The sequence below is a fragment of the Megalops cyprinoides genome, chromosome 19 (assembly GCF_013368585.1).
Source record: "Megalops cyprinoides isolate fMegCyp1 chromosome 19, fMegCyp1.pri, whole genome shotgun sequence".
NCBI classification, from domain to species: domain Eukaryota; kingdom Metazoa; phylum Chordata; class Actinopteri; order Elopiformes; family Megalopidae; genus Megalops; species Megalops cyprinoides.
The window spans coordinates 24,095,946-24,122,752 of record NC_050601.1 but is presented as its reverse complement, the minus strand read 5'-3'; the positions used below and the strand labels follow the sequence as shown (position 1 = coordinate 24,122,752).

The 26,807-nt window shown below is 44.3% G+C and overlaps 1 protein-coding gene across 1 annotated transcript; it reads right to left on the bottom strand.

The window, feature by feature from the left end:
- Nucleotides 1-228: 228 nt before the first annotated feature.
- Nucleotides 229-26,452, bottom strand: LOC118794490 (voltage-dependent calcium channel gamma-3 subunit-like). The gene is made up of 4 exons (XM_036552752.1): nt 25,987-26,452; nt 6,903-6,986; nt 1,903-2,043; nt 229-740 (listed from the first exon to the last, which is right to left on the bottom strand). Exons 1-4 carry the CDS (start codon nt 26,195-26,197, stop codon nt 229-231), a joined length of 948 nt encoding a protein of 315 aa, XP_036408645.1. The 5' UTR covers nt 26,198-26,452.
- Nucleotides 26,453-26,807: the final 355 nt, after the last annotated feature.

The window sequence follows — 26,807 nt, the reverse complement described above, 5'->3', positions numbered from 1 at the left end:
AATGATTAACAATTATTATAGATATATATATATATTTTAGAATATTGTTATAGAAAGGAGTTCCAGACTGGCAGCTGTGGGATTTTGAGCAGGATTCCTGGCTGACTTTTGTAACCCACACTGCCACTGCCTCGGCCCTGACCAGTCCTTACCCCGCCCCCTCCACACCCACAGCTCCACCCCTTTCCCACCAACAGCTCCACCCCTACCCCGCCCCCCTATTCTCTCTCACACAGGGGTGGTCCTCCTGTTGGCGGTGTTGCTGTGCATGGGGTCTTTGAAATCGGCAGGCGCCGAGTTGTGACCCTGGAGGAACTCCCTCTCGGAGTTGAGCAGCGGACCAGCGGCGGACTTGGCAGGGTCCCGGGACAGGGTGTACATGGAGATGTCGGCTGCGCCGGCAGGGCCGGTGAAGCCCTTGCCCAGCGGGGAGGCGTCGCGGGAGGAGGCGGGCTCGCTGGAGCGGCAGGACGAGCGCCGGCGGAAGCGGTACCGGTAGCTGGGGATGCGGGCGAAGGCCGAGCGCTTGATGAGCTCGGTGCGCGACTTGGCGCGCTGGCGCCGGTGCTTCTCGATGAACATGTGCACGGCCAGGACGCCCACCATCTCTGCCATGATGAACGACAGTGCCCCGAAGTAGAAGGACCAGCCATACGAGTAGCTCTTCTTGGAGTCGCTCTGCCCGGGGTCCCCGGAGTTGGCGGATATGTACACGATGATCCCGATTATATTACTGAGACCTGCGACGTGACAGGGAGAGGGACACGGGGCAGGGGGAGGCGGTGTTACACCTCACAGCTGAGACCTGTCATTGCGTACCACAGAATAACACACAGCTTTCTATTAATAATAATTTCTAATTTCTAATCATTTTCCTTATCAGTGTCCCATTTGCGCACACCATATCAGTGTATCAGCATAATGAGTTTTCATTCTGGACTACAGGCAGAATTATGGGCCTGGCTGGGCTGAATGGTTTGTTCTTGTCATTAAACATTTTATCCTCTAACTGTGCTTATTTACTGTTCGTTTACATAAATAATTAAAATTTCGGGACTATGGCTCTGGAACTGAAACCGACTGGGCCAAATGTCAGACAGGAAGCGTGAACACCGCCTCCTGTGTGTAGTGCACGTTGCCTTTTGATGTGTGTTTAAATTAAGTACATAATGTTCAAAGAGAAGGGTTCAGGGCACACAGATTGACGTTTCTACACTATTCCAGTGCTGTAATTTTTTGACTGGGTACCAGACTGTGGGCCTAGTGCCACATGGGATCCGTTGCATGATTTCAGTAAGTCTGTTCCAGACCTGCAGCCTTGCGCCACTGGCACGGGCCAAAATTCAACAAAGAGGTCAATGAGCAGGGCCTCTGCTTATTTGCATTTCCTGGAATTGGAATGTCCATTAGTCTCTCTTAACAAGATTAATTAATATGTGCAGCCAGCTCATTTTTGGCAGCCAGGGAAGAAAAGTAGAGAAAACTGAAAGACGGAAGACACCGGGGCACTCGCGTTTATTGCCGAATCATAAACCAGATGGACAGAACTTGGAATTTGGACACAAGTGCTATGATCTACGTTACGCAAACATATGCAAATATAAGCAGAGGACAGGACACATCAGGAACGATGGGTGACAGAGGGAAAATGGAAGGACCGAGACAGAAGGCTCTGGAAATGTGCTGTTAAAGGTGCCATGGGTGGCTTTATGAGAAAACCAAACCCCCCCTGGAAGTTTGGTTGGACAAACGAAGCGCATAGCAGTACAGAGACCATAAGATGTCCATATGCATGGCATGTCCAACCAAACACTTCCCCTGGGTTATCCTCAATAGCCCTTTGACTTCATCCAGAAAATGAGCTTGGTGCAGTAATCGCGGCGTGGTGAACGTTCTCCTCACCGGCCGACACGAAGAAGATCCCGGCGCTGAGGATGACGTTGTGCTGGCTCTTGTAGAACTCGCTGGCGGCCACGCACAGGCCCCCCATGAAGAGCAGTCCCACGCTCATGATGGGGAAGATGCTGGACGCCCTCACAGCTCCTGCGGGACAGGGGGGACACGAAAAACAACCTGGGTGGCGGGTCTGCGTCTGGCTGAGAGAGAGGCGTCTGGAGACCCAAGAGGCAGTTTTTACATAAGCTCACCCTCTCTTCCTCACCACAAACGGAGGAGAGTAATCCCTCTTTCTCCCCATCTCCCGATAGCTTCATCTGTCCTTCCCTTCCGGCTCAGTTCACCCACCTCCTCTCTTCTTCTTCCCTCTCTATCTGCTATTTTCTTCAATATCATCACTATCCCATGATGCACCTCATTAATATATCAGAGCCTGAAGGGACACGAAACGTTCCTCAGATATTGTATTTTCTTGCTGTTCTCAGAAAAAAACATAAAACCGCCTAAACAGCCTTTAATTACATACTGAAATTAGAAAACGTCTAGTCGCAGTGACACGGGTAGAATCTTCACTGTGCGAGTATCTGAGGGCCTTGCTCATTTTGAATGGGTCTTAGCAGCACGCTGGCAGATCTATTCAGACAGGCAGTCTCATCCAAAGCGGTCCTCTCCAGGGATGTGACATCCTACATCCCTACCCTAACCCTGACTGAAGCAGTAGCGTCCTGCTGGAGGGATGTCACCCATGGTTAGGCTGGTGTGGATGAGGCTGCCTCTTCTGAACAGATCTGCCCGCGGTGTCCATGATCCACCCCGTCCCCATTGGCTGATGCTGAACCCGCCCATTTTAGCTGATGCTGAATCTGACCCTATCAGTCGATACCCAGTGCTGGTCCCACACACTCACATACTCATTTTGTGTGCAGGGTGCTGTATATTTTGTGTGGCATATGTTGTGTATTGTGTTGCGTGTGTTATGTTGTGTGTGGTTTGTGGCATTTTGAGTGCAGTGTGTTGTGCAAAGTGTGTTGAGTGCAGTACACAGTGTGTTTTGTACAGATGGTAATGTGTTGAGCACAGTGTGTAGTTTGTTGTGTGTAGCATGTGGAGAAGGATGGTGTGCAGTGTGCAATGTGAAAGATCAGGAGACTGCACCTGAGCTCTGAATCTGTTGAGATAGAACTGAAAGCCACAGGGTTCTCCTTCACCTCCCATGACACCACCATGCATTGGCTGGATGCGCTGGGTGTAAGGCACACACACACGCACACACACACACACACACACTCACACACAGAATCAAAGGCCAAGGCCTTCAGAAGAGCCCAACACCCCTGGGGGAGGAGTCACAGCTGGAATGCTAATGTTGATTGATGGCCCTTGTAACAAGTTTAAAAATGATTGACACATCCAACCAAATGTTTTCTCTGGGTTTCATTTTTCACATAAATTCACCACAGGCACCTTTGAAAGATGACCTCATTTTAAATTTTTGGACTTTTACAAACAATGAGTGGCAGGATAGCGGTGTATTACTGTGCTGTTTGCTGAATGCCGGTCCCATAATAGCTGGATTTCCGAGTAGACTCCCACTCTGGCTGCTGGCTCACTCATCTCATCTTCAGTCAGAGGCAGATTGTGGGAGACATGCAGCGAGGACTGAGCTCTCAGTCTGCAAGATCCCACCCAACTGTAAGACACACACACACACACACACACGCACAGACACACACGCATGCACACACACACACACACACACATGCACACACACACACACACACACACACACACACATGCACATGCACACACTTATGTACATGCATGCCATCCCTCACACTCTTACATAACCACACAAAATGGCATCTGTGACAGTTTTCTCCCTCCCTCTGCCCACCCCTAGGCGTTAGAGCGCAGCTCTCAGGAGGAAAGCAAGCCCAGATAACCTCTCTGCAGGGCACTAACGCAGGCGTCAGAACGCATCAAACACCCCTAATCTCCCCGGGCGAACACACCACCGCTAATGACCGCGAATGACTCGGTCTACTGCACATTAATGTCTGTCTCTGTATATCCTGACCGCTCCACATTCGAACCCCGGACTGGCACAGAACGCTGCGCCGTGCTGTTCTCTGTGACTGAGAGGGTACCCCGTGTGACTGGATGTGACAGTGTGACAGAGGCTAGGCCTGGGTCCTCAGCTCCAGTGCTGTCTCGGAAGCTGAGCTGTACAGGCCACTCTGGTAGGAGATTTCATTTCTATCCCCTTAACACTGTATTAATTATTAGATGTGCATATACGCTCATCCAGGGCAACTTATGCATCTTGCTCAGTAAATATCTAGCTGTGTAAATGGATAAACACATGAGGCTATGGAATTCACATAGCACGTAAGCTAAGTAAGTCGCTCTGGATAGCTGTATAGATGCTATCCATTTATTCAGATGGACATTGACTTAAGCAGGGTACATTGTGAGGAGACAACAGGAAATGCCCCACCAAAGGAATTGAACAGGCAACCTCTTGGAATTTTGAGCCTCGCCGTGTAACGCTGCCCACCGACCGCCCCTCCCCCGCACCGTTCCATCCTCGCATTGTAATTTAATCACTGCGGTCATGACTCACCTTGAATCAAAAGAATGACGTTTTCGCCTCTCTGTATATATGTTGGTGGCTCTGACAGCCCTCCCTCCCCCTTCACCTGGAATTAGCGATCGCTGCACTGAGGCCACCAGAGCACAGAACCGCATGTTCTGAGCCCCCCCTACCTCCCCCTTCCACCGCCCACACCCCTCGGGCCTGTGATGTCACCTTCTGCCTGAATTCACCAGCGCCGTCCCTGACGCGCTATGACACCGGTGACACAGCGTGACACCTTTTTTGGGGGGGGTGGGGGGGTTCTCAGAAAACCAGAGAACACATGCTTATCGGGAGCTGAAAACATCCGTGTGCCTATGCCACACACATCCCCCACCCCCACCCCCACTGTGAGAAAGACGTCGCTACAAAACGAGGGAGAACACGTCTCCCTTGTGATGCCTGGGTCAGTTATTACATAAGCCCAGAGTAGGTCAGAAGGGGCTAACTGCGGGCCTCTGGGGCTGGAGCTATATTTATCACGCAGCCAACTGCGTGGCACGCCGGACTGGGCACGTGCAGTGTGCTACTCTGCCTTTTCATCGCTTCACTTGCCCATTTATCTGAAGGCTTGTTGCTTACTGCTGTTTCGCTGGCATCAATTCACAGCACCACTAATCTGTATATAGTATGGATGCAGTAATCAGTTTATCTGTGTCTGCTATCAGCCCATCCTGATGATAATAAAACCAGCTCATCTACGCGGCACCTGCTCTGATTGTCGTGAGCACGCCGGGAAGGCGGGAGCCGTGGCAGAGCATGGGTGGTTAACAGGGTCAGGGCTTAGATGCATTTCTGTGGCCTGAAGCGGCACAGGGATGGTTACCCACAATCCATCTCTCTGAATGCAGAGCGCCGAGCAGAGACGTAAAGCGTGCCATTTGTAATTCGGGAAAGCTTGGCTGGTGATGGAACCCACAACTTCTCAGCTTCAGTGTGGATACTATACGCAAAAGGCCAGTGAATCAGTACACTACATGAACAGAAGTAAAAAAACTGTACAGTTTGTGTTTAAAAGGTAAATACAGGAGCAGAAGGCAAACTACACTGCAGTTTATTAGCAGACATGCTTATTCAGGGCGACTTACATAGCTTACATGGTATGCAAATTCCATAACCTTACATCTTATACATTTACACAGCTATGTATTTACTGAGGCAGTATGGGTTAAGTCCCAAGGGTACAACAGCAGTCATCTCACAAGGGCATCAGACCAGCAACCTTTGGGTCACAGGCTCTGTTTCTTACCTATACACCACACTGCTCTCCCAGCATTTAGTATACATTATGAAGAAATCTGAAACAGAATCAACATTTGCATAAAATCATTCATGCATTTCACTGCAAATAATCCCCATTTTCAGTTTGTCTGAGCAATGGAAATGTTCAGGGAGCAAATTTCCCATGACCTTTCGACCTGAGTGAAATAAGTCCAGATAAACGTCTTGGGGGTGAACACTGAGAGGAAAGGACCCTTAGTGACTCCAGTACTCCATGCTAGGAGAGCTGTGCATATATGGAGTGGCTGGGGTCACCCTGTTCTTGGGGTTGTGGTCACCTTGTGCATGAACATGGGAGAGAGGGTGTGGGGGGGGGAGGTGGGAGGGCTGAAGAGGATTGTGTGTGTGTGTCCGTGTGTGTGTGTGTGTGGTTGGGAGGGCTGAAGAGGATTGTGTTTGTGTGTGTGTGTGTGTGTGTGTGTGGTTGGGAGGGCTGAAGAGGATTGTGTTTGTGTGTGTGTGTGTGTGGGGGGGGGGGGGGGGGGGGGGGGCTGGGGCTGCATGTATGCAGGTAAGTGTTTATGTGTAATAATAATAATAACAGATTGCATTTATATAGCATCTCGAAAGGGCTACAAATTGCTATGCACAGAAGGTGGGAAGTTGACTCACCCCAGCCTCCATCAATGTTTAGCCCCCACCTGGGAGATGCACAGCAACCATTTTGCACTGGAATGCTTACCACACATCAGCTGAGGTAGCGCCGTAAGGAATAACATAGCCGTTTACACTCAGGAAGCGTTATTAGATGAAAAAAATGAAAGTGCCCGACTGGGATTTTGACCACGACACCCCCTTACACTCTACGATAAATAAGTTGTGATCTTTAATGACAGTGTGTGTGTGTGTGTGTGTGTGTGTGTGTGTGTGTGCGCGCAGTGTGCATGTGTGTGTCTGTGTGTGTGCGTGTGTTTGTGTGAGTGTTTGTGTGTGTACGTGCATGTCTGAGTTGTGTGTGCGCGCAGGCATGTGTGTGTGTGTGAGGGGGAAAGGGAAATGGAAAGAGTGAGGGAACAGCGAAAGGAGTGAGGGAGGGCAGAGGAGTGAGTGCATTGGGGGGCGGGGGGGATGGGCAGCACAACACACTTACGCAGTAGGTACTCGGCTGCATCCTGCTCGTAGTCGGCATCGGCGGGGAAGTGGTCGATCTTCTTACAGACACCCCGGAATGTTCCTGCAGTGAGGAGGGAGAGTGGTCAGAAACAGCCTTCATTGTTCCTGCTTGTGTGTGTGTCTGTGTGTCTGTATGTTTCAATGGGAACTCTGCATGCATCAATATAAACCACTTGCATACTGATGGACATTATACATTTGAATATCACTTTACATCTGTTTGGGGGAGTTTATCAGACAGACGTAGCAAGCCACTTTCAGTTCATGAAATTTGTCAATTCAAATGTTTTCAGGTTGTTTTATGTGTTCAATCTTCATCTGTCACCTCTTCAGAGAATTTCGAATTCCCATAACATTGTCGGACTAACAACATCACAGAGTGACTCACACGGTGATTCACTCCAATTTGGGTCGAAATCCTCATGTTAAACGACAAAATAATCATCTCTTTAAAGGGCAAAGGGCAAAGGGTTAATTGGCCACGGGTAGTACAGTGAGTCCATTAAACCCAGGAAAAGTGATCAGTGGGACACCCCAAGCCTTTATAAGTCATCCTTCCAAGTGTGACTGATTCGGTGGTCGCTTGGCGTGTCCATCTAATCACTTTCCCTGGGGCTCAGTTATAAATAAGCATTGACTTTTCCCCCCTGGAGAACTTAAAGATAATGACTTTTACACATCTGACGACAACAAAAGCAGGTGAATGAGAGAGAGATAAAAGATAAATAAACGAATGACTCTCACACGTGATGATTCAGACAAGACTCAATACGTCAGAGGTGTATGTCTGTTGGTCTCCTGGTTTTTTTTTAAATGAACATCAAGGTTCAGGTGGGTATGGAAGTTAAAGGTTAACTGCGAGTCAGTTCGTTTATGCCAGCTCAGTCCAGGGGTTGGAGAGCTGTGTCTGTGGTGATTCACGCCTCAGATCAGACATTTGAGAGAAATATCCAAATGGCAGCATGCATGTTGGACTGGCCTTTCAATGTCATCTCCTACCCTTGTCTGAAATGCAGCTGCAGCTCAAATTATTTATTTCTTAGCTTGCTTGTCTAGCTTGACTTTACGTGGTTCACATTTTTCACATTAGGAGCTTAGACAACAAGAATATATCTGGAATATTTATTCAAATATTTGTGCGCATGGGAGTATTTCTTTGTGTACGTGTGCGTTTGTTAGTGAGTGTACGTTTGTGTGTTTCTGTGTGTGTCGGAGTTTGTGCTTTTACTGTATTTTCGTGTGTGTATGCGTGTGTTTGTGTGTTTCTGTTTGTATGTGTGTGTAAAATAGTTGTGTTTCTATTGGAATGTATGTGTGTTTCTGTGTGTCAGTATGTGTGTGTGAAAGTGCTTGTGTTTCTGTGTGTGGGAGTGTGTGTACAAGTGTGTGTATGTATGTAGGTGGGTGTATTTCTGTGTGTAGGGCTGTGTGTGTATGTGTGTGTGTGTGTGTGTGTGTGTGTGTGTGTGTGTGGCAAGGCAGGCGGTGCTGACTGAGGCCTCACATGAACGCTGTGGGGAGCAGTGAGTCAGACAGTGAGTCACTCCACTCCTGTTGTAATCCCTCCCCTGGCTCTCTCCCACGCTGCACTGCAGCAGCAGGCTCTGTGTGTCTGCAGGTGTGCTCACAGCGCAACACTGGCCCAGTACCATCCGCTACCTTTCATTAGGATTCACCACCATTCACCCCTATTCAAAACCACCCACCACGCATTACCATTCACCAGCATTCATCCCTGTTCACCATCATTCACCTGTATGCTCAACCACATACCACTACTGACAACCATTCACCCCTGTTCAACACCATTCAGCCTTATTCCCAACCACTTACTACTACTGACAACTATTTACCACCACTGCCTCTGCTCACCATCATTCACCATCATTCCCTCCTGTTGAAAACCATTCACCACGATTGACGACCATTCACCACCATTCATCCCTATTCACCATAATTCACCACCATTCATCCCTATTCACCATAATTCACCACCCACTACTACCCACCCCCTTTTAGTACCATTCAGAACCATTTCATAACATTCGCCGGAATTTGGCCATATTCACCGGCATTCACTACAATCCATTACTACTCACCCCCATTCACCACCATTAACTAACCTTTTCTTGCACTTACCAACAAACATTACTATCCATCTCACACAGGACTATTAATCATTATTCATGATGATTCTTCACCACCCATCCTCTTCATTCAATAAACACTCTTATTCACCACCATTTACTACTGTTCACCAGGACTCCATTCACTACAATTCACCTCTATACACCTTTATTCACTCTCATTCACCACTGCCTGCTACCATTTAATCTAATCAGCGCTGCTCATTCCTGCTGACAGCCATTTATGACCAAAAGGTAGGAAATACACAGTTCCCTCCGTATTTATTCATACTCCAGAGTGCACCAGGAAGCAGATGCCAAACAGACCATGCAGGCACATCTCCCTGATGCTATCAGAGCAGATCATAAGGTTGCAGGGTAGAGTCTCGGGGTGCTGAGAGGGGGAGGAATCTCGGGCCGACATACTCACCCCTACCCCGGTGGAGCAAAGCCAATTTGTTCCGCCACCATGGGTCACTGTCAGCTGAGACATGGGCTTGAACCCAGTCCACAGGATTCAATTTGTGCTTGGAACTAGTGCTTTAACTTAATGAGCCACTCAGAAGCCCTTGCCAGTTTGCCTTTTGGTAACTTAAGGTTATTTATGCAACTCTGTTTTTGGAATAGAGATGAAACAAATGCACTTCTCAGATACTCATACACAGCCAGTGGCTGTTTTTCACACTGCAAGTCACACAGTGCACTATAGCAGGGTGGGCGCCCAGTGGAGGATAGCTGTGAAATGAGGGAACTCTGGTTGGCCTACCCACACCATTATCGCTGATGACCTGGTTAGGATCGAACAGAGCTCAGCAAACACCTTAACCACCGACCCACTCAGGAGCCTTTTAAATAAACCTTTTAATTGAACAGTCTCGGCATTTGCTCTTTCACAAATAGTCTCTCACGAGACTATGAGTGAACATCCAGGGCAAAAGATGAAACTGAATCAAATTCTCCAGGCATATAATTGCAGACCTTAAGGACGGTAGAATCAGCAGTAATGAGAAGTGAGCTAGCGTGTTTGTGCGAGTTAGCACAGTCATTATTGAGGACCATTTAACATTAAGCTGAACAGGGGAAGACTTTGGGACAACACACTGTTGGTACAAAGACAATGGTGATTACAGTGTTAACCCAAACTGAAAATGTGAGCCTTAATGTTGCTTAATTAATGTATGTTCAATACATGCTTATTAAATAAATGTGTATTTCCTGTTTAAAGCACATTTGATGTCATTTCTTTGGTAGTTCACTATACTTTGCCAATAATCCTGATTTTAAGTTGTTTATTCCCTAAATAAAATATCTGATAATAGAGTGACCTTATGGAATACATATCCTTCATAAAGTGAGTTGTGCATGTATAGTTCTGGCCCTGTTTTATTTGCAAACTGTGTGTGATATGGTTTTGAACGGGTTCTGTATATAAGCAAACTGTAACAGCAGCAGCAACTGATTGAGACCAAAGGGGTGATGTCATAATAGGAAGCCCACTGTGCCACAAGGTCACGACCTTATGAAAGGGCCAGAGTTTCTGTAGCCTTGTTGAGGGAGAGGATGACAGAGAGGCTGGCAATGAGAGACACATCACTCATGGAGTTTCAGGGAGACAGAGACAGGGAGAGAGTGAAAAGGGAAGAGTGTTTGTGTGTGTGTGACCAAGCATGCAAGGCCAAAACAGTAACAGAAACAGTATCTCGGCCCCTTTGCCGAAGGGGCAGTGGGAACAGGGGACAAGGCCACTGCTTCCCCTCAGACTGAGAAACACCCAATCCCACACCCCAAGGGACATAAGGCCAGCATTAACTTCCTTTTCCTTATCACAGCACTTACAAGATTTGGATTTAGAAGAAGCCAACATACTGCTCTCCAAAAAAACCCTAAACATAGATCTCAAAATATTTGAAAAGAACTGGATCTAATGGGATTGCAAGCTTGAATCATGGTAGAAGCTGAGACGCATTCAGCGCCCTTGGTAAAGTGCTTGGTGAACGTGCTTCCCAGACAACTCCAAGTTGGAGTAGACCTGATTACAAAAAAGATGTCATTTAACTGGGGAGTGGGGGTAGGTGTTACCCAAGACTTTGGGCAGCCAGTTGGCTACTGGAACAACAGTTGATTCAAGTTCCAATCAGTGACTTTAATTAACCTTTTATGACCTGTGTTGGGAGACCAATGATCTCTAGTGGAAAGCTATGATTTAAAGAATATCAACACATATCAACTGCATGCTTCACTATGGGAACAGGAAGCAGGGAGTGTGAAGTGACCTCTTATTCTGCGCATTACCACAAGTTTACCATCTCCAAAGTGCTAACATGGTCCTGCTAACGTAATAGGGGGAATATGCTCCCACTTCAACAGCGGAAATGACCAAAATGGGGCTCTCTGTCAAATCTGCAGACTCAATTGTGTCCAAATGACTCATCTAAATGGGCCGGCTGGATTAAAGAGGGAAATACTTGAGCAGCTTTTATCTGTCTGCTCAACAGCTGCCATTATTATAAACACTGAACAAATAACAGGAAAGCGATTGGCATTATCTCCTCTCTGAACGAAGGACAGCACCCCCACATCAAACTATTTATTAGTCTCTTAAAGAGCACCTAAGGCTTTGAAGAATTATCAGCAGTTTTCCCAACAATTCTTATTTTAATATATGTCTACACTTTGAAACTGCAAATGAATTGGGGATTTCGCATTAAAAAATGTCAGTGTTTGAAAATGTACTTCAGGGAGTGTTTTTAATTGAACATGCAAGGCAAACACAAATTCAATGCTCTTACAATGCTGGTTTGTAAATGTGTGGTCCGACCGACCGCTATCCCTGAGTGTCATGCTCTCATAAAGGACAGCATGTCAAAATCATTCCCTGAATGATTTTTAACCAGACTCACTTTAAGAGGTGATGTAAAAGCTGCCCAGTTTCTGAAAGCACAATGATCGTAGACACGATGAGCTTTGAGAAAATTATGGGAGAATATCTGTCAATCACTGATGAGCAAATCAGTCTTTGCAGTAAAACACAATGACATGTTCAGATCAGTGAAGTCACTGAAAACACACAATAGCTCCCCTCCCTACCTTCCCATCTCTAACTAAAAGGCCAGGAGTGCACCACGGCTCCAGTGAGCCCTCGGGCCACTTAAAAAAAACAGCCGGGACCTGCCCCTGGTGTCACTGTGAATGGAACAAAGAGATTCTGATATCCATGAGGAGAGAGAGCACAAGGCTACAGGCTGAGACGCCACCCAAGAGACGCCTTTCAATTAAAGCCAACCTTTTGGCTCAAACAAAAACCACCTGATTAGTTTCCTTTGTACATTGGTTTCTCCTGGATGCCAAAAGAGCAGAAAAAAGCAAAGGGCCGCACTCCCTGCACCCCCGTCGTCTCCTCCCCATCCCCAGGCCATAGAAAGCGGCCATCACACAAAAGCCTTCCGGACTGAATAATTCAACGAGAGATGTCTGTAAAAGATGCGGTATTAGCTGGGGGGGGGCGTCGGTGCGCTGGCACAGATGAGGGTTCTGTGCCGGTGAACCCGACCCTGCCTGTCTGTAAGGCTGCCCCATTGTCATCCTCTCCGTGTCCACTGGGGCGGAGACACTGTGCACTTCATCCCTCTGCTCCCCATAAGAAAAGAAGAAAGGGCAGGTAACAATGAGGAGAAAGAAAGAAAAGAAAGAAAGACAGAAATGTGAAAAGAGCTGAGGAGAGGGGAAAGGTTCTTCTTTTTAACTGCACTGTTAAAAAGGGGAACACGCATCTCTGATGCAGTGAAAAAAGAAGCCATTTTACAAGGCCTTGTCTCACACCTTCCATGCCCCCCCCCAATCAGGTACGCAAAAGAGGAGAAACTCCTTGAGAGAGGGGTGTCTGATTGGGCCCTTAAAGAAATTCATGAGTCCTCCAGCCATTTTCCCTGCCCCCCCCCCGGATACACAAGGCAGCCGACCAACCAAGGAGCCTGGAGCCAGCACTCCCCTTTCCTGAATTGCACACATTCCCTGATGGTCAGATGCATCACTCCCATGGTCTTTATTAAAATACCACAACCCGACAGAATGTCACAACAGTGGCAGAGAGGGAGAGTGGTGTGGCTTAGTGGTTAAGAAGATAAACGTTGGCAGCTTCCATTCCCAGGTGGAGCGCCACTGTCGAGCTAAGCACTGAACTTGAATTGCTTCAATTATCCAGTTGTAGAACTGTTTAATATATAATCTACAAGGAAGGTAGCCTGATTTTAGGCTTTTTAAATTAAGGATTTAGGTCATACTTATAATTTATAAAGCTGCCATAATGCTATATTAACACCTTCATTTGAATGGCATAATTACATCATAAAGCATTAATAGAAACATAGGCACGAAGCAGAAGCAATGTACTACTTGATGAGGAATGCACAGAGATAAGTATCCTGTTTTCTTGATTTTACATGATGATTCATATTATCTTGTGACATTCATAACACTGAATCACTCTATAGCAGGTGTCATAAAGCAGATTATGAAAACTTCATAAACCATTATGACAGTTTATGACAGTTAAGTCTGAGCACAAATGTACTATGATGGCATCATAGGCCTACTTCTCGTCAATGTGCTACCGAAAGCAACTGGAGTAACCGGGGTGGCTTCAGTGGACGGTGCACTGTTTATTTCTTCCAACGACATCAAGCGTTGAACTGGAAGTCAAATGTTAGCACCTTGTAATGTTTAAAAGCAAGTTTTCACCATGGCATTGCAGACTATATTTCTATGTTTCTGGGGGTGTGCACTTCAGATTACCACCGAGGTGCCTGTGTACCGCCGGCTCCGGTTTACCCTCCACGCACTGCATTAAAAGGCACGTATGAGAGGAGATACTGGGAGCGACTCCAACTACTGTGAGTGGCTCCCGCTGCTTGACACAGGCCAGCCTCTCGCTGGTTACATTTTGCAGCTGTAGCCAAAAAACTGAGCCGGGTCAGGGCTAGAAAATGATGAATTTCATGCTTTTGGTGCAAATGTGCCTTGCAAATGCATCGGAGGCTTTGTTTTCGTGATTTTCAGCGGGTCCTCGCTGAGGTAAGAATCATGCTGACATTTTTCTGTCTCCCCTTCCTTCACTAACAGCCTCTTCGGATTACCTAACAGCCTTCTAATTTAACTAAATCACTGCAAGTGTGAGGAAATCTCTCCAAGAGCCGTGTTATTGCCGCAAATTCACCAGTCGCAGCTTCTCATTCGACATGGATGCCCTAGAAAGATTATTGTAAACCTGTAACAAGAGTTGTCAAATAATCGCCAGCTGGAATGCAAACGACTCAGTCTTTAACTCTAAGCCTGTTTTATTGAAGTGTTGACATCAACAAGTATGGAAAATAAGCAGGCATTGTGCTTAAACTCAGTCTTTGCCGAGAAAACTGCAAGATCCATAAACAAGGAACAAGTGAATAAAACCAATACCAACACCAAACAGGAAGACTTCATTTCACTTTTAAAGTGAAAGAAGAAGACCATCCCGGCTGGCTCCACCTGCCTCTCTGCCTCCCTCACTCTCTTGAACTTGGGGAGTGCCAAAAAGAACCCTATTTACACACTATTTACACACGCATTCTTTAAGAAGAAAAAAGGTTTGTGGACATTGATTAATGTTTCTGGTCGTTACTTTGATCGTCCATGACTGACCACTGACAGAGAGACGTTGCATATTCAGGACATAATACGATTGGTCAGAAAGATGGTCAGGCAGACAGGTCATTTAACCTGTAGAATGTTGACTCTGGTGTGAATTCAGCTAAATAATTTCGGACGTGGCACATGAAAAAAATCTCACTTCAATGTTGTTCCCAGAGATAATGAGGAAATGGCAGCTGGAACAGACAGTATACATAAAACACAGATCTCCTATTTTGTACAAGAGTAACAGTGTAACACAGCAGTAAGGAGCAAGGCTTGTAACCCAGTGGTCCCCAGGAGGGGAACTTCTGTTGGACCCTAGGACAATGTAGTTAACCTGAATTTCCTCAGTAAATATCCAGCTGTATAAATGGACAACAAGTAAAAATTGTCAGCTATGCAAGTTGCTCTAGATAGGAGCGTCTGCTACACAAATGTAATGCAGTTGTGACAGCTCCTAGTCTAATGAACATACACTTGGTGGCCAGCAAATTCAACTTCACAGCCACACACACAATTGCATAGCATGACCCAGTTCACTGCTCAGCAAAAAACTCCATCCTCCACCCATATATTCCCAGCCCTTAACCTTGTCCTATGGACAGACACTGCTATAATACAAGATCTGTTGGAGGGCTGGGCCACAGAATGCTTTGCCCTTGCAGATTATAGTTCCAATTGGAGTTCCACCCAAAGACAATCAGCGTTCTCCAGTCCTTCATTTGTTGTCATTCTGCCCTGTTAAAAATGGCTCCTCAGGTTGCCCAAGGAAAGCAATTAATTGGATGAAGTGACCATTTATAAATCCTTTGCAGGCATGTTATATGCTTGGCTTATCCAACTAAACACTTTCTCTCAGATTCAACTTCTGATCGCCCTTTTGTCACAGGCAAAATTCAAACCAGTTCCAATATTCAGTTAGATATACAAGATAAATGATAATTGCACAGTAAACCACTGATCATTTTTTTAAGGGGACAACTCAGGAAACAGCCTTCAAACAAGTGTGAACATGCAGACAGTGGGCCTCTGAGGAGAAGCCGTGATGGACGGAGTGCGTTACGGTGCTGCCAGGACAAATGGCGTTAAACGCCCTGCCTGACACCGTGGCGATCAGACTTCCTGGCAGTGAGGATGGCTGCTGAGGTCCGGGGCCCACGGAACGCTTCTGGGAGGGCTTTGCGGCCAGCTCGAGCGATGAGTCAACATTAGTCACCGGCAGCGCCGAGACCTGCTCCACGGAGGACGCTAACGGCAGGCGGCGGAAGCGCCCCTCCTGATCGGGGACTTTGGTCCCCGCATCGCAGCACCGCCACAACGTCTTTTGAACACAGCGGCAGGATTTACTTCAAGTTTCCATGCAGCCTCTGCTGGAGCCCATACAGATGCTATCGGCTCCATCAACAGAGAGGTGCCAGGAAGAGCGAGAGACTGAAGCACTCTGGATCAGTCTGTCCTTATGAGATGGGCTTGTTCCTCTACCAAACACACCACACTAACATACTATTGTTAGACGTTTGGCCTTTGTGCTACATCACAAATGCACTGTAATAAAACCTTTTCTTGTTAAGAGTACCTTAATACAATGAGAGACAGAATAAAGGAGCTCTTTTCCCAAGGCTGACCTAAATTAACTCTCTCATCTGGTTCACATTTGTGTATGATATTTTATTAGTATATTAGTGTATATAGTAATATAGATATATGCTAATGTATATTAGTGTGTAAATATACATGTATGTGTTTGTTAGTATACATAATAAATTATTATTTTATAATAAGTAATCTTGTAACAACAAATGCTTTCTTGTTAGAAAGTTATTTTTGCTGTGCTAGGACTTGATCCCTCAGAGACCACATTGCCTTTTAGTTATTCCATGACCCATGAATCTCTTTGGCATTCTGGAATTCTTCTGTCAATACGCTGATGAATAATTAAAAAATAAACTCAATTTACATTACACATTTTCTTAACACACGCCTTCATCCTTGGCACCTAAATATTTCTAGAGTTTGTCCTTTTTAGCTGTTTACTGGAGCATTTCAGACTGAGCACCTTACCCAGCAGTACAGCAGCTCTGCCCCAGCTGGGATTTGAGCCTGCGACCTTTGGGTTGTGAAACCAGCTATTCCTTGAGTGAAATTTGCTGCCACTGTGCCACCTGGTTTCCATGTAACGGTCTGTAAATGACGCCAGGTTCAGACGCGAGCATTCTGTAGCACAAACAGCCAGTGATGTCTCTCATGTTTGAAGTTACGCCCCTGACTCCTAGATTTAACTAAGTCCACCATCTTATTATCACTTATTTTAAAATGTGCTCCCTTATTCTCTGCAACCCTGGCTTGTTATTTGCTTGTTTCTTATCTTAGAACAGGGACATATTTATTCTGTCATCAATGTCAGTCACATTATTTTGTCAAGGATACTTTTTTCATGCTGTCAGACGAGGAGTGATTAAAACGCATTATGAGCTGTTGACCCAATTAAATAGTTTGTAAGTGAGTAGTATGCAAACAATTTAATCACTGTTTTGATTGTTTGTGCACCCTTGATAGAAAAATGAAATGCAGAGAATAATTATTTATTAACATTTGCATGTTGAGTTTGATTTTCAGAAATAAACATTCCATGGTACAAAATCTGCACATATTATTAAAACATACATTAAAACAACTTCAGTCTAATCCATTCTTACTGCTGGCTTCCTACCTGGTCATTTTTAATGTATATTTATATGTATTTATAAAATAAATAAGCCAATAATTAACTTCACTTTCATTTTAATCTATTGTGCGTTAACAGTGTAAACAAGCACAAAAATAAAGTGACCGGAATATGACCTCTCACTGTATGTATGCCAATGGAACAAAAACAATTAAGTTATTTAGAAATCTGCAAACAGTCAAAGTCAATATTATTGGTTCACAGTGGGCGAGCAATCACCCAATCAATGAGATGGATCCAAAATTTACCCCTAATCCCACCCCTCAAGGCAGAAAGAATGCAGATATCGGATACCCTTTCATGTTTCCAAATCTATAATGATAACTCAATTGACAGGACCGACTATACTAGTATTGCTGCCTCAATAATGGCTCTGGTGTTAAGTCTTGAGTATGTTAACTGAATTGCTTCTAGGGATGGTTTTGAAAATCTTGTGGTCTTCTTAGGGTCACTGTTTGGTCCAACCAGCACTGAACCCATGGCTTCAGGGAACCCGGTCAATAACATGCATTAATATGTTACCGCAGTATTATTCACTGACCTTATTGTATATGTTACATATACCTGTGTTTTTATTTGTGTGCATGTGTGAATATGTGTTTGTACATATGTGTGTGGGGATGTATATATGTATATGAGATTGTGTCTGCGTATGTGTGTGTGGGTGGCTGTGCATCGGAAAGCCTGTGTGAGTGCACATTTGTGTGTACGTGTGTGAGTGTATGGAAGTGTGTGCGTGTGAGTATTTGTAAGTTTCTGTGTGAATGTGTGTGTAAGGATTTATGAGTTTGGCAGTGGGTGTCAAAACGTTAGCATTTGTGAGTGTGTGTGTGTGTATGTGAGTGAGCACTGGTGAGTTTGTGAGTGTGTGTATGAGTATTTGCGAGTATGTGTAAGAATTTGTGAGTCCGAGTGTGTGAGCATTTGTGTATAAGTATGTGTGTGTGTGTGTGTTTGTTAGGGTGTGAGTGTGTGTATGAATGTTTGCAAATGTGTATGGGTGGGAATTTGTGGGTTTGTGAGTCTGTGTGAATTTGTGAGTGTGTGTGAGTGTGTGTGTGTGTGTGACTGTTTGTTAGTATGTCTGTATGCATGATTTGAAAGGTGAGCCCACAGTGCATGGTTTCCCCTCTGTAACCAGTGTCTGCTGTTTAGGGGGGCATGGTGCAGTCATGCACTTGCCTGTATCTGATGAGGCAGAAACCCATCCCTCCTGAGTGATGGTGGGAACGTGACCCTCTGACCTGACCGTAAGTGCCCGGCCATCCAGAGGGAGTGCTCACTCTCCTCTCTGCACACCCCTGCGCTTGGTAGGCCAGGGACCATAAAAAAGGGCCGCATCCTATAATCACGCTGATCTGCGCTCCGACGAGGCCTATGTGATTACAGCGGAAACCCGGGCAGCATCCACGCGTGCTGATCAAGCCTCCTCTCACATGTAATCAGCAGATTGGCCATCTCTACCACACAGGCAATGGACCGAACAGCAGTCTCTCACCCAAGCTGTGCTCAACTCCAATAGCCACAACCACAAAGGTGGCAATTCAGGGCTTGAAAAAGATCTCTTATAGTTCTTCTGGAGTGTTGTATTATGATCCACAACACAACAGAAATATGCATGTTTCCCAATAAATTGTTTTGTTGTCATCCTGACAGCATTTTTGAAATTCAAACAATAACCGTAAGTATAAAAAATATCTTGATGGTAACATGTTTTTAGAGTCTTTGTATGCAAAAAGGGGGCATGTACCATTTGTACCATTTGCAATAAATTTTTTAAATAAATCTAAATAAAATAAATCTAAACTTTGTCGTTACCCAAAATGATATGTCTGCTGCACCGGAAATAATATCATCAAATATAGTTTTAACACCTAAATGTATAAGACATTGGACTAATGTAACAAATGGGGAGATGAAACCAAAATCAAAATATCTGTAACAGTAGTGTGATACTGCATGAAAATCAGTTTATTTAAAATTGTGAATGGCAGCACATGAACATCATTTATCACTTGAATCCGTTTATTGATGCAGTTCAGTGTAATGTGTTGTTTCATATATGTAGTGCTTGTGTCAATCATCATTTACACTGTATTTCCTTAACCCACCAACATAAACTACACCTGTCAGTAAAGCCAGCTATAGGTTTTTCTTGGAACAAAAAAGGCCCTTCTGCAAATGACTGTGTACTGCTTGCATGGCAGTAATTATTTCAGAGGGAATAACCACCCATTCTCAGCCAGACTCAGTATTACACTCAGACATGCACTGTTATCTGCTGGTATCCATATATTGTTTACTGATTTACTGATTACCCAAAGTTCCCTACACAGCTCACAAAGCTTTGTGGGTGGCAGATGACAGCAGTAGAAACACCATAGATTTACATTAAGGCTGTATGTTGCTATGCTTCTCCTGATGCAATACATATCACAATGTGATGCATATCAAAATGTGCATCACGGTATTATGCCTATAATGATACTGTACAAGTGGTCGTGAATGCAAGATTCTCCATTTTATCCTGGGAAATAAGCACAAGCCAAAGAACCACGCACACGCAGGCTCCACTGCCCAGACACAAACTCCTTGCTGTAACCACAGTAAAATATTGAGGTCGACAGATTAACTGTCATCGGCTCTCCAGCCAGAAAATGACACAGAACTGTTGCATTGACTTAATTAGATACAATGACTCTGTGCCGTGAGTGTATGTATGCACATTTTGTTCTAAAGGGATCAACACAGGGGTCTCTCACATGATCCCAATGTCATAAGGAAATCAAGTGGACTGTACTGATAAATGGCCAGAAATCTCATCTGCATAGGAGGACCTCTCTAAAGCTCCACTGCAGCTGATGTTGGTTGATGACTGCGAGGCAAAGCTTTCATTTTGGTTTTGGTACCACTTAGCGAGGAGTGTTGATGTACTGTGTTCATTACAAGGTTACCAGCAGCAGCCGTCAGACAGTCCATCAGGAGCAATTTGCCTCACAAAGGTCGGGGCGCTTGGAGACGCCCGTGGCCAGGCGGAGGGGGCTGTACCCAGGGGAGGGAGTCGCCCCGGCCTGCAGGCTGTTGATTGGTCTGTGTGATCGCCCTGACACAGGGTTTGCCTCCAACATACTGACCATTGACTCAACACATGATAGCACTGACCCCTAAACTACTGAATACACCAACCCAACATACTAAAACACAGATCCCTCAGCTACTGAATATATCACACCAATACACAACAGCACTGACCTCTGAACTACTGAATATAACAACCCAGCACAGTAAAACACAGATCCCTGAACTACTGAATATATCAACCCAACACACTAAAAATATGGACTCCTGAACATCTCAATATATCAAACCAACATGTTAGCACTGACCCTTCAAGTACTGAATATATCAGTCCATACACACTAACATACACAGACCCCAAACTACTGAACAAAAACACTAAAGAGCACACTAACCCCTGAACCATTGAATGTGTCAGTCCAACACACTACAACACATTTGACCTCTGATTACTGAATATATCAGCAAACTGCCATACCATGCCAAGCCCTAAAGTACTGAAGACGAATATATATTTAAATATAGTACGTAAAGAGCAAGTAAAGGACATTCAGATAAGAGAGAATAAGTTCAGCAGCACGGGGCGCTCATTGCCCCAGGGGCCTGTTATCAGGAGGATGGGCTGCTCAAGTGTGGCAGAAATTAGTTCCTCAACTGTGTACCGCATCGCAGACCTGACAGAGCCGAGCTACTGAGAGACAGGCACCCACACACTCTTACTCTCTGTCTCTCTCCCTCTCTCTCTCACACACACACGCACACACACATACAGGCATGGTCATACAAAGACTCATATCCACACACAAATACAGGTTTAAAAACACATACATGGTGTAAAACACGTCTGTAATCCCAAATATATACACTATGAATTTCGCTCATAAACATGCAAGTCTTTTGAAAATTATTCAAAAAAGGCTAAAATTTAAAAGACGTATCTGACTGGAACGGCATTCAGATATAAGATAATAACGGATAATTTCTGCTCAGTGAGAATTCAGTCAGAATTCTGCAAAAGTATCTCTCTCCAGTTACGAGTAAAAGCAGGTTTTCAATGATGTTCTACAAAGAGCCGACAATTCCATTACCTGCACCGGAAAAAATCGGACCTTTTTACCTTTTACCACACAAACACACTCAGCCTCAACAACATCCACACGCTCAATCCCTTTCCCTGTGTCTTTCTGAGGTCACTGGAACTTCACACCCTGGGTGCATATAAGAACCAGCTTGGACTCCAATTCACCAATTTACTGGCACGGTGTCGTGCACATTTCCAGGGGCTGAAAATTCATACCCATTTTACCACTGAGGGACTCCTTGTGGTATCAGTTTGCATTTCAACAATCTCCTCCCCTTTCTCCCTCATCACATCCCTTCTCCGTGCATTTTTCTATTCCTTTCTCTTTCTTTGCCTGGTCTGTTTCGAGCAGTCGCTCGCCTGAGACGGTGGGCACACACACACACACACACGCTGGGGTACACGCGGGCTAAATTACACACCTGTGCTGAACGGATGCCGGTGGAACTCGTGTGGTGTAGGCCTATATACCACGGCTGCATGGAATTTTTTAATATTAACAATAGCACGGTAACAAGTTGCAATTACATCCATACTATGTTATATTCAGTTTTTAATATGATGAATTCCATTCTTGCTATCAGGAAAGCTGTTTTTGGTATCAGAGCTACACTTCTTGTAAATACAAAGTGCGCTTTATATCAATAATTCAATTTTGACATGTAGTTGTAATGTAGCTGCAAAGTAATTATTACATGTTAAATTAAAACTTTATTTGACCTTGATCCTATTTGATACAACACAAACGTTCTTGTTGTCATTTCTCCATTTCCACGGCGACAGCTGAGCCTTAATAGATTTTACCAGGATAAAGCAGACCAAAAAAGACTCACTTCATCTAAATGTTGTCAGAACTGAACAGAGGCAAGGGGAACAAACCACCTTGCTGTGATGCTTTTGGGCTGGAGGCAAAGAGGAGCAAAGTTGAAAGTCAACTGAAATTTTACAAAATGATAACACCCCTGTTAAAACATAAACAGATTAATTAGTCCAGGGCAATCACCCAAAGACTGAGACCTCACACTGAAGTCATAAAGACACTGACTTTGACACTGACGTTGAGTTTGGAATTAAGTATTCACTCACTTCTAATTTGTTGAGAGTGGCAGTACAGCATTATGACGTGAGAGTGGGGAAACATTGAAAAATGATAGCCCTGAGACAATTTGCTGCTTTTTTGCTGGATCCTCTATAAATGACATGACATTTTCTTAACAGATTCTTTAAGATTCCATTTAAACAGCTGGATATTTACTTCAAGGGGATTCAGGATAGGTGCCATGCCCAAGAGAAAGAACAGGCTAGCAAACTGGTAATTAGGATGCTAGCTCACAAACCAGAAGCTGTCTCTTAGAGGCTAGCCTACATCTGTGGATTGCGTAATGTAGCCAATAACAAATAGGTAAATAGCTAGTGAATATCTCAGTCTTTCAGAACCGGGGATGGGTATTAATATTAGAGTTAGTGGGAATGTCAAACTATGCATTGGCATCTGTGTTCCTTGAAGCAATCCCATTGTTCTTTCAATGATCAGGTAAATCACACAATCTTAGATATTACTGAACTGTAACCTCACAGTTGTCTTAAAGGCATTTCTGTATTTTAAGGACATCAGTTGTACACCTCTCTAAGTTGTCCATGTAATTCATGCAGAAGACAAGCACATTGTAATATGCAAGGATATTGTATGAATGCCACAATAATTTAGTGTACCTGAACAATGTTTCACTGGAAAAAAAACATATTTCATACAATTTGATACAGTAACATGATTGCTGTGCACTGAGTTTTAGTTGTTTTAATGTATGCTGTATGTATATTGTGTAACACAAACTTTATTGGCTATTATTGACAGGCAAACCTGATGAATATTATGATACGTGTTGAGAGTAGAGAAAGAGAGAAGGATGGTATGAAGAAAGATAGAGTGTAGAAAAAGCCACGGAGGGTGGAGGTGATACATGAGATCTGCTCTTCACTTTTTGAGTGGGGCAAATTAGAATAGATATAGGAATAACTAAACATTACTGTATCTTGGACCTACTGTCAATTTGAACATTACAAGAATATGTAAAACGGTGTTAAATTAAAACGCAGATTTAACAAGCACTCTGAAGAATGTACAGTAGAATGTACAGTAGTGTGGGATAGTGGTAAGGAGCAAGAATGTACAGTAGTGTGGGATAGTGGTAAGGAGCAGGGCTGATAATTGAAGGTTGCTGGTTTGATTCCCCACTGGTGCACTGCTGTTGTGCCCTTGGACAAGGTACTTCACCTACAGTTACCCCAGTATATATCTAGTTGCATAAATGGTTAAAATTGTAAGCTATGTAAGTTGCACTTGATCTGCTAAATGACAGCAATGTACTTTAATACAGAAAAGTGTTTTTCTTCATTTGCATGTAAAATGCCTTGACATAATTTAGAGAAAAAATGAGTAATGTAGTGATGCTCTTAAAAGGTTTAATTCTTGCCCTGTGCATTTGTCCAAACTCAATAAAAAGCAATAAATAAATAAATAAATAAATAAATAAATAAAACAAAAAACGAAAACCCAAGAACTTGTTTTGTTTTTATATGGAATTCTCCCGAGATATGAAACATTTAATATGAGAATAAGAACAAGCTGCTTTACAACCTGGGGTCTGTGACCTGTATATTTTGACCTGAAAATATGTCTTTAAAACGCATTTTCAACGAACACTCCACATCTGGTACTATCGGCAACAAGACTGGCAAGTTCCCAGAGTGAATTTTCATACCCAGCTCTATAACTGAACAACATTAAAATATAATATGAGCTAAAATATTAGTGAAAAATGTAAGCATTGCAGTAATGTGTAATATTACTTATTACATATAATTCTTAGCATGTAAGACTTACATAGACTTGTTTATTTTAGTATATAAAATGAACACACGCACGCACACACACACACACACACACATACAGAGAGAGAGAGAGAGAGAGAGAGAGAGAGAGCACTGTTTTCAGAAAGACCCAGAACCACATTCGACTTTGATCCAAGTCACCATAAAGACACTGCTAACACTGCTGTGAACCACGGGGAGGGCTTTAATCAAAAGGAATATGACTGCGCGTTTTTTCTTTGTACCACTGTGTAGTGCGCAATGGTAAGCCGGGGCACATCAACACTGTGACAGCAGGATATGAGCTTTTAGCTATCCGTAATCTGCAATTCAGTAAATATGACTGCATTAAGGCTACCAGACACCACAAATATTGGACTGTTTTCTTTTGTCGACAAGTTACGCAAAGATTTTTATTACTTAAGATGAAAGTGTATACTCTCTCTACACCGTGCTACCAGTTACTCGAGTAGTATCGTTCATTGATTTTTCAGAATGGGATGTGTGACGTGCTCATACATGTTCTGCCATTTGAGAATAAAGCAAACAGCATGACTTTTCATGGGAGACTTTCAGTTATACCTGCAGAAAAAACAGAAGACTCAGAGGGATCAAAGTTCAAGGTCGCGCGTAAAGGTTATTGATGAATATGAGTTAAAATATGTGAACTTAGCTAAACTGTAGGAACGAGGGAAATACGTTAAGGACGTAGTTGATAACATGTACCATATTATTGTAAACGTCATTAATAGTGCTGTGTCGGTTTTCGTATGCCGGTGAGGATATTTGCTGACATTTAAAAACATAAGACCATTAAACAACGAGAACAGCATCGTTAGCCCTTGTTGGCTGTGAATATGATGCTTCATTCTTGTTATGCATTAAACATGTCTGTGTATACCCTGCACTGAAGCCTCGTCAATGGATGGTACGACAGACTATTTCAAACTATTGCTCGGTCCACGTTTTCAAATGGATGTTAATCGCTAATCCCTAAAGTGCCTGAAAACTACCAACATGTAATTCTTATTTAAAGCAATGTCGCTCAAGGACAGAATGGGCTAGGAATTCGTAGCATGCAAACTTTTGCTCTCAAAGCCACGAGAAGCGTTGCACGGAAAGGTGGACACGAGGAAAATACGAAATTGTTAAAGCAGCAGATGCGATTGGACTTTAGGTATTTTATGACCAGACATATAGCGCCGCTGGAGGTGCCAATCCTGACACCTCAAGCGCTCATATTCCCCTCACAGAGACGGATTTACTGCACATAAAATCACATTTCATGGGCGCGCATGATAATTATACGACACCTGCCCCAACTGACAACACACTGACACAGAGGGACAGATAGATGCATTGAGACTTTTTCCCGAGTGCATTGTACCACAAGAAGAGAAATACTTCCCAAAATTCCCAAAATACCATGCTGTGAAAGCAATTACAACTTGAGCTCAGTGGACGGAAACACCACTAGAATTTCATTTAGCCTAAATAAATCGATCGATGCACGAACCTTCCAAGCAGCAGGTCCTCCATAGTCCTGAATGGGTCATCACTTCTTCGTTTTTCCGACTCGTCTCGTTTTCGCTCACCGTCTTCATCCGGCACACGCCCCTGGAATATAACCAGTAGTCCGTCCCCACCGCGATAGTCATCAGACAGAACGCGGCGAAAGCCCCGACTGTGGTGATCAACATCTGGACGCCTCTGTCACACATGCTCATAACGCTTCATTCTAGACAAGAAAAAAGACAACAATGGGGCGATTCACAGATCTCCCGGTCCGCCCGGGTTTCCCTCTCCCGGCAGAGGACTCCGATCGACTTCCACAAGGAACACCATTGTCTTCAACTTTTCACAGGTCTTGTAAAGCTATAGCGGTCACCGCCTCTGTCTACTGAGTTCCTCTAGATCTCGGAGACTTCAGTGACCATGTATCAAACAGTGTCCAAAAATGTCGAAAAATCTCCATTTCCCAAAACCGGAGAAGCAGACGTCAAGTATAAAGAAATTAAAAGAGATGCGTGTTTAATACAGAGCGGAGAGGGCGATGAAACAACGGAGATCAAGAAAACGTTATTTTCGTAAGTCGATACCATTAGCATAACAGAGATAACAGTGAATCAATTTAAACTGATTAATTGAAGAGGAGATGACAATTTTCTGCACGTCTTTCTTTCCTCTAACAGCGGAGTACGGAAATCAAGAATGAACGGTTTTCTACTTACGTACGAAATTCCAAGTGAATTCTACTGAATAGGCATCTTAGACAGGTTAACAGGTTTAGCACGTGGGTAACACAAAATTATCTTTGTTGTTCCAAAGCGGCGTTTT

Excerpts from the sequence above, each read along its gene's own strand:
- LOC118794490 (XM_036552752.1), bottom strand. The coding sequence starts at position 26,197 with ATGAGCATGTGTGACAGAGGCGTCCAGATGTTGATCACCACAGTCGGG. Across the intron at positions 6,987-25,986 it reads GAGGACCTGCTGCTTGGAAG|GAACATTCCGGGGTGTCTGT; the intron begins GTTCGTGCATCG and ends TCCTCACTGCAG. Across the intron at positions 2,044-6,902 it reads TGCAGCCGAGTACCTACTGC|GAGCTGTGAGGGCGTCCAGC; the intron begins GTAAGTGTGTTG and ends CCTGTCCCGCAG.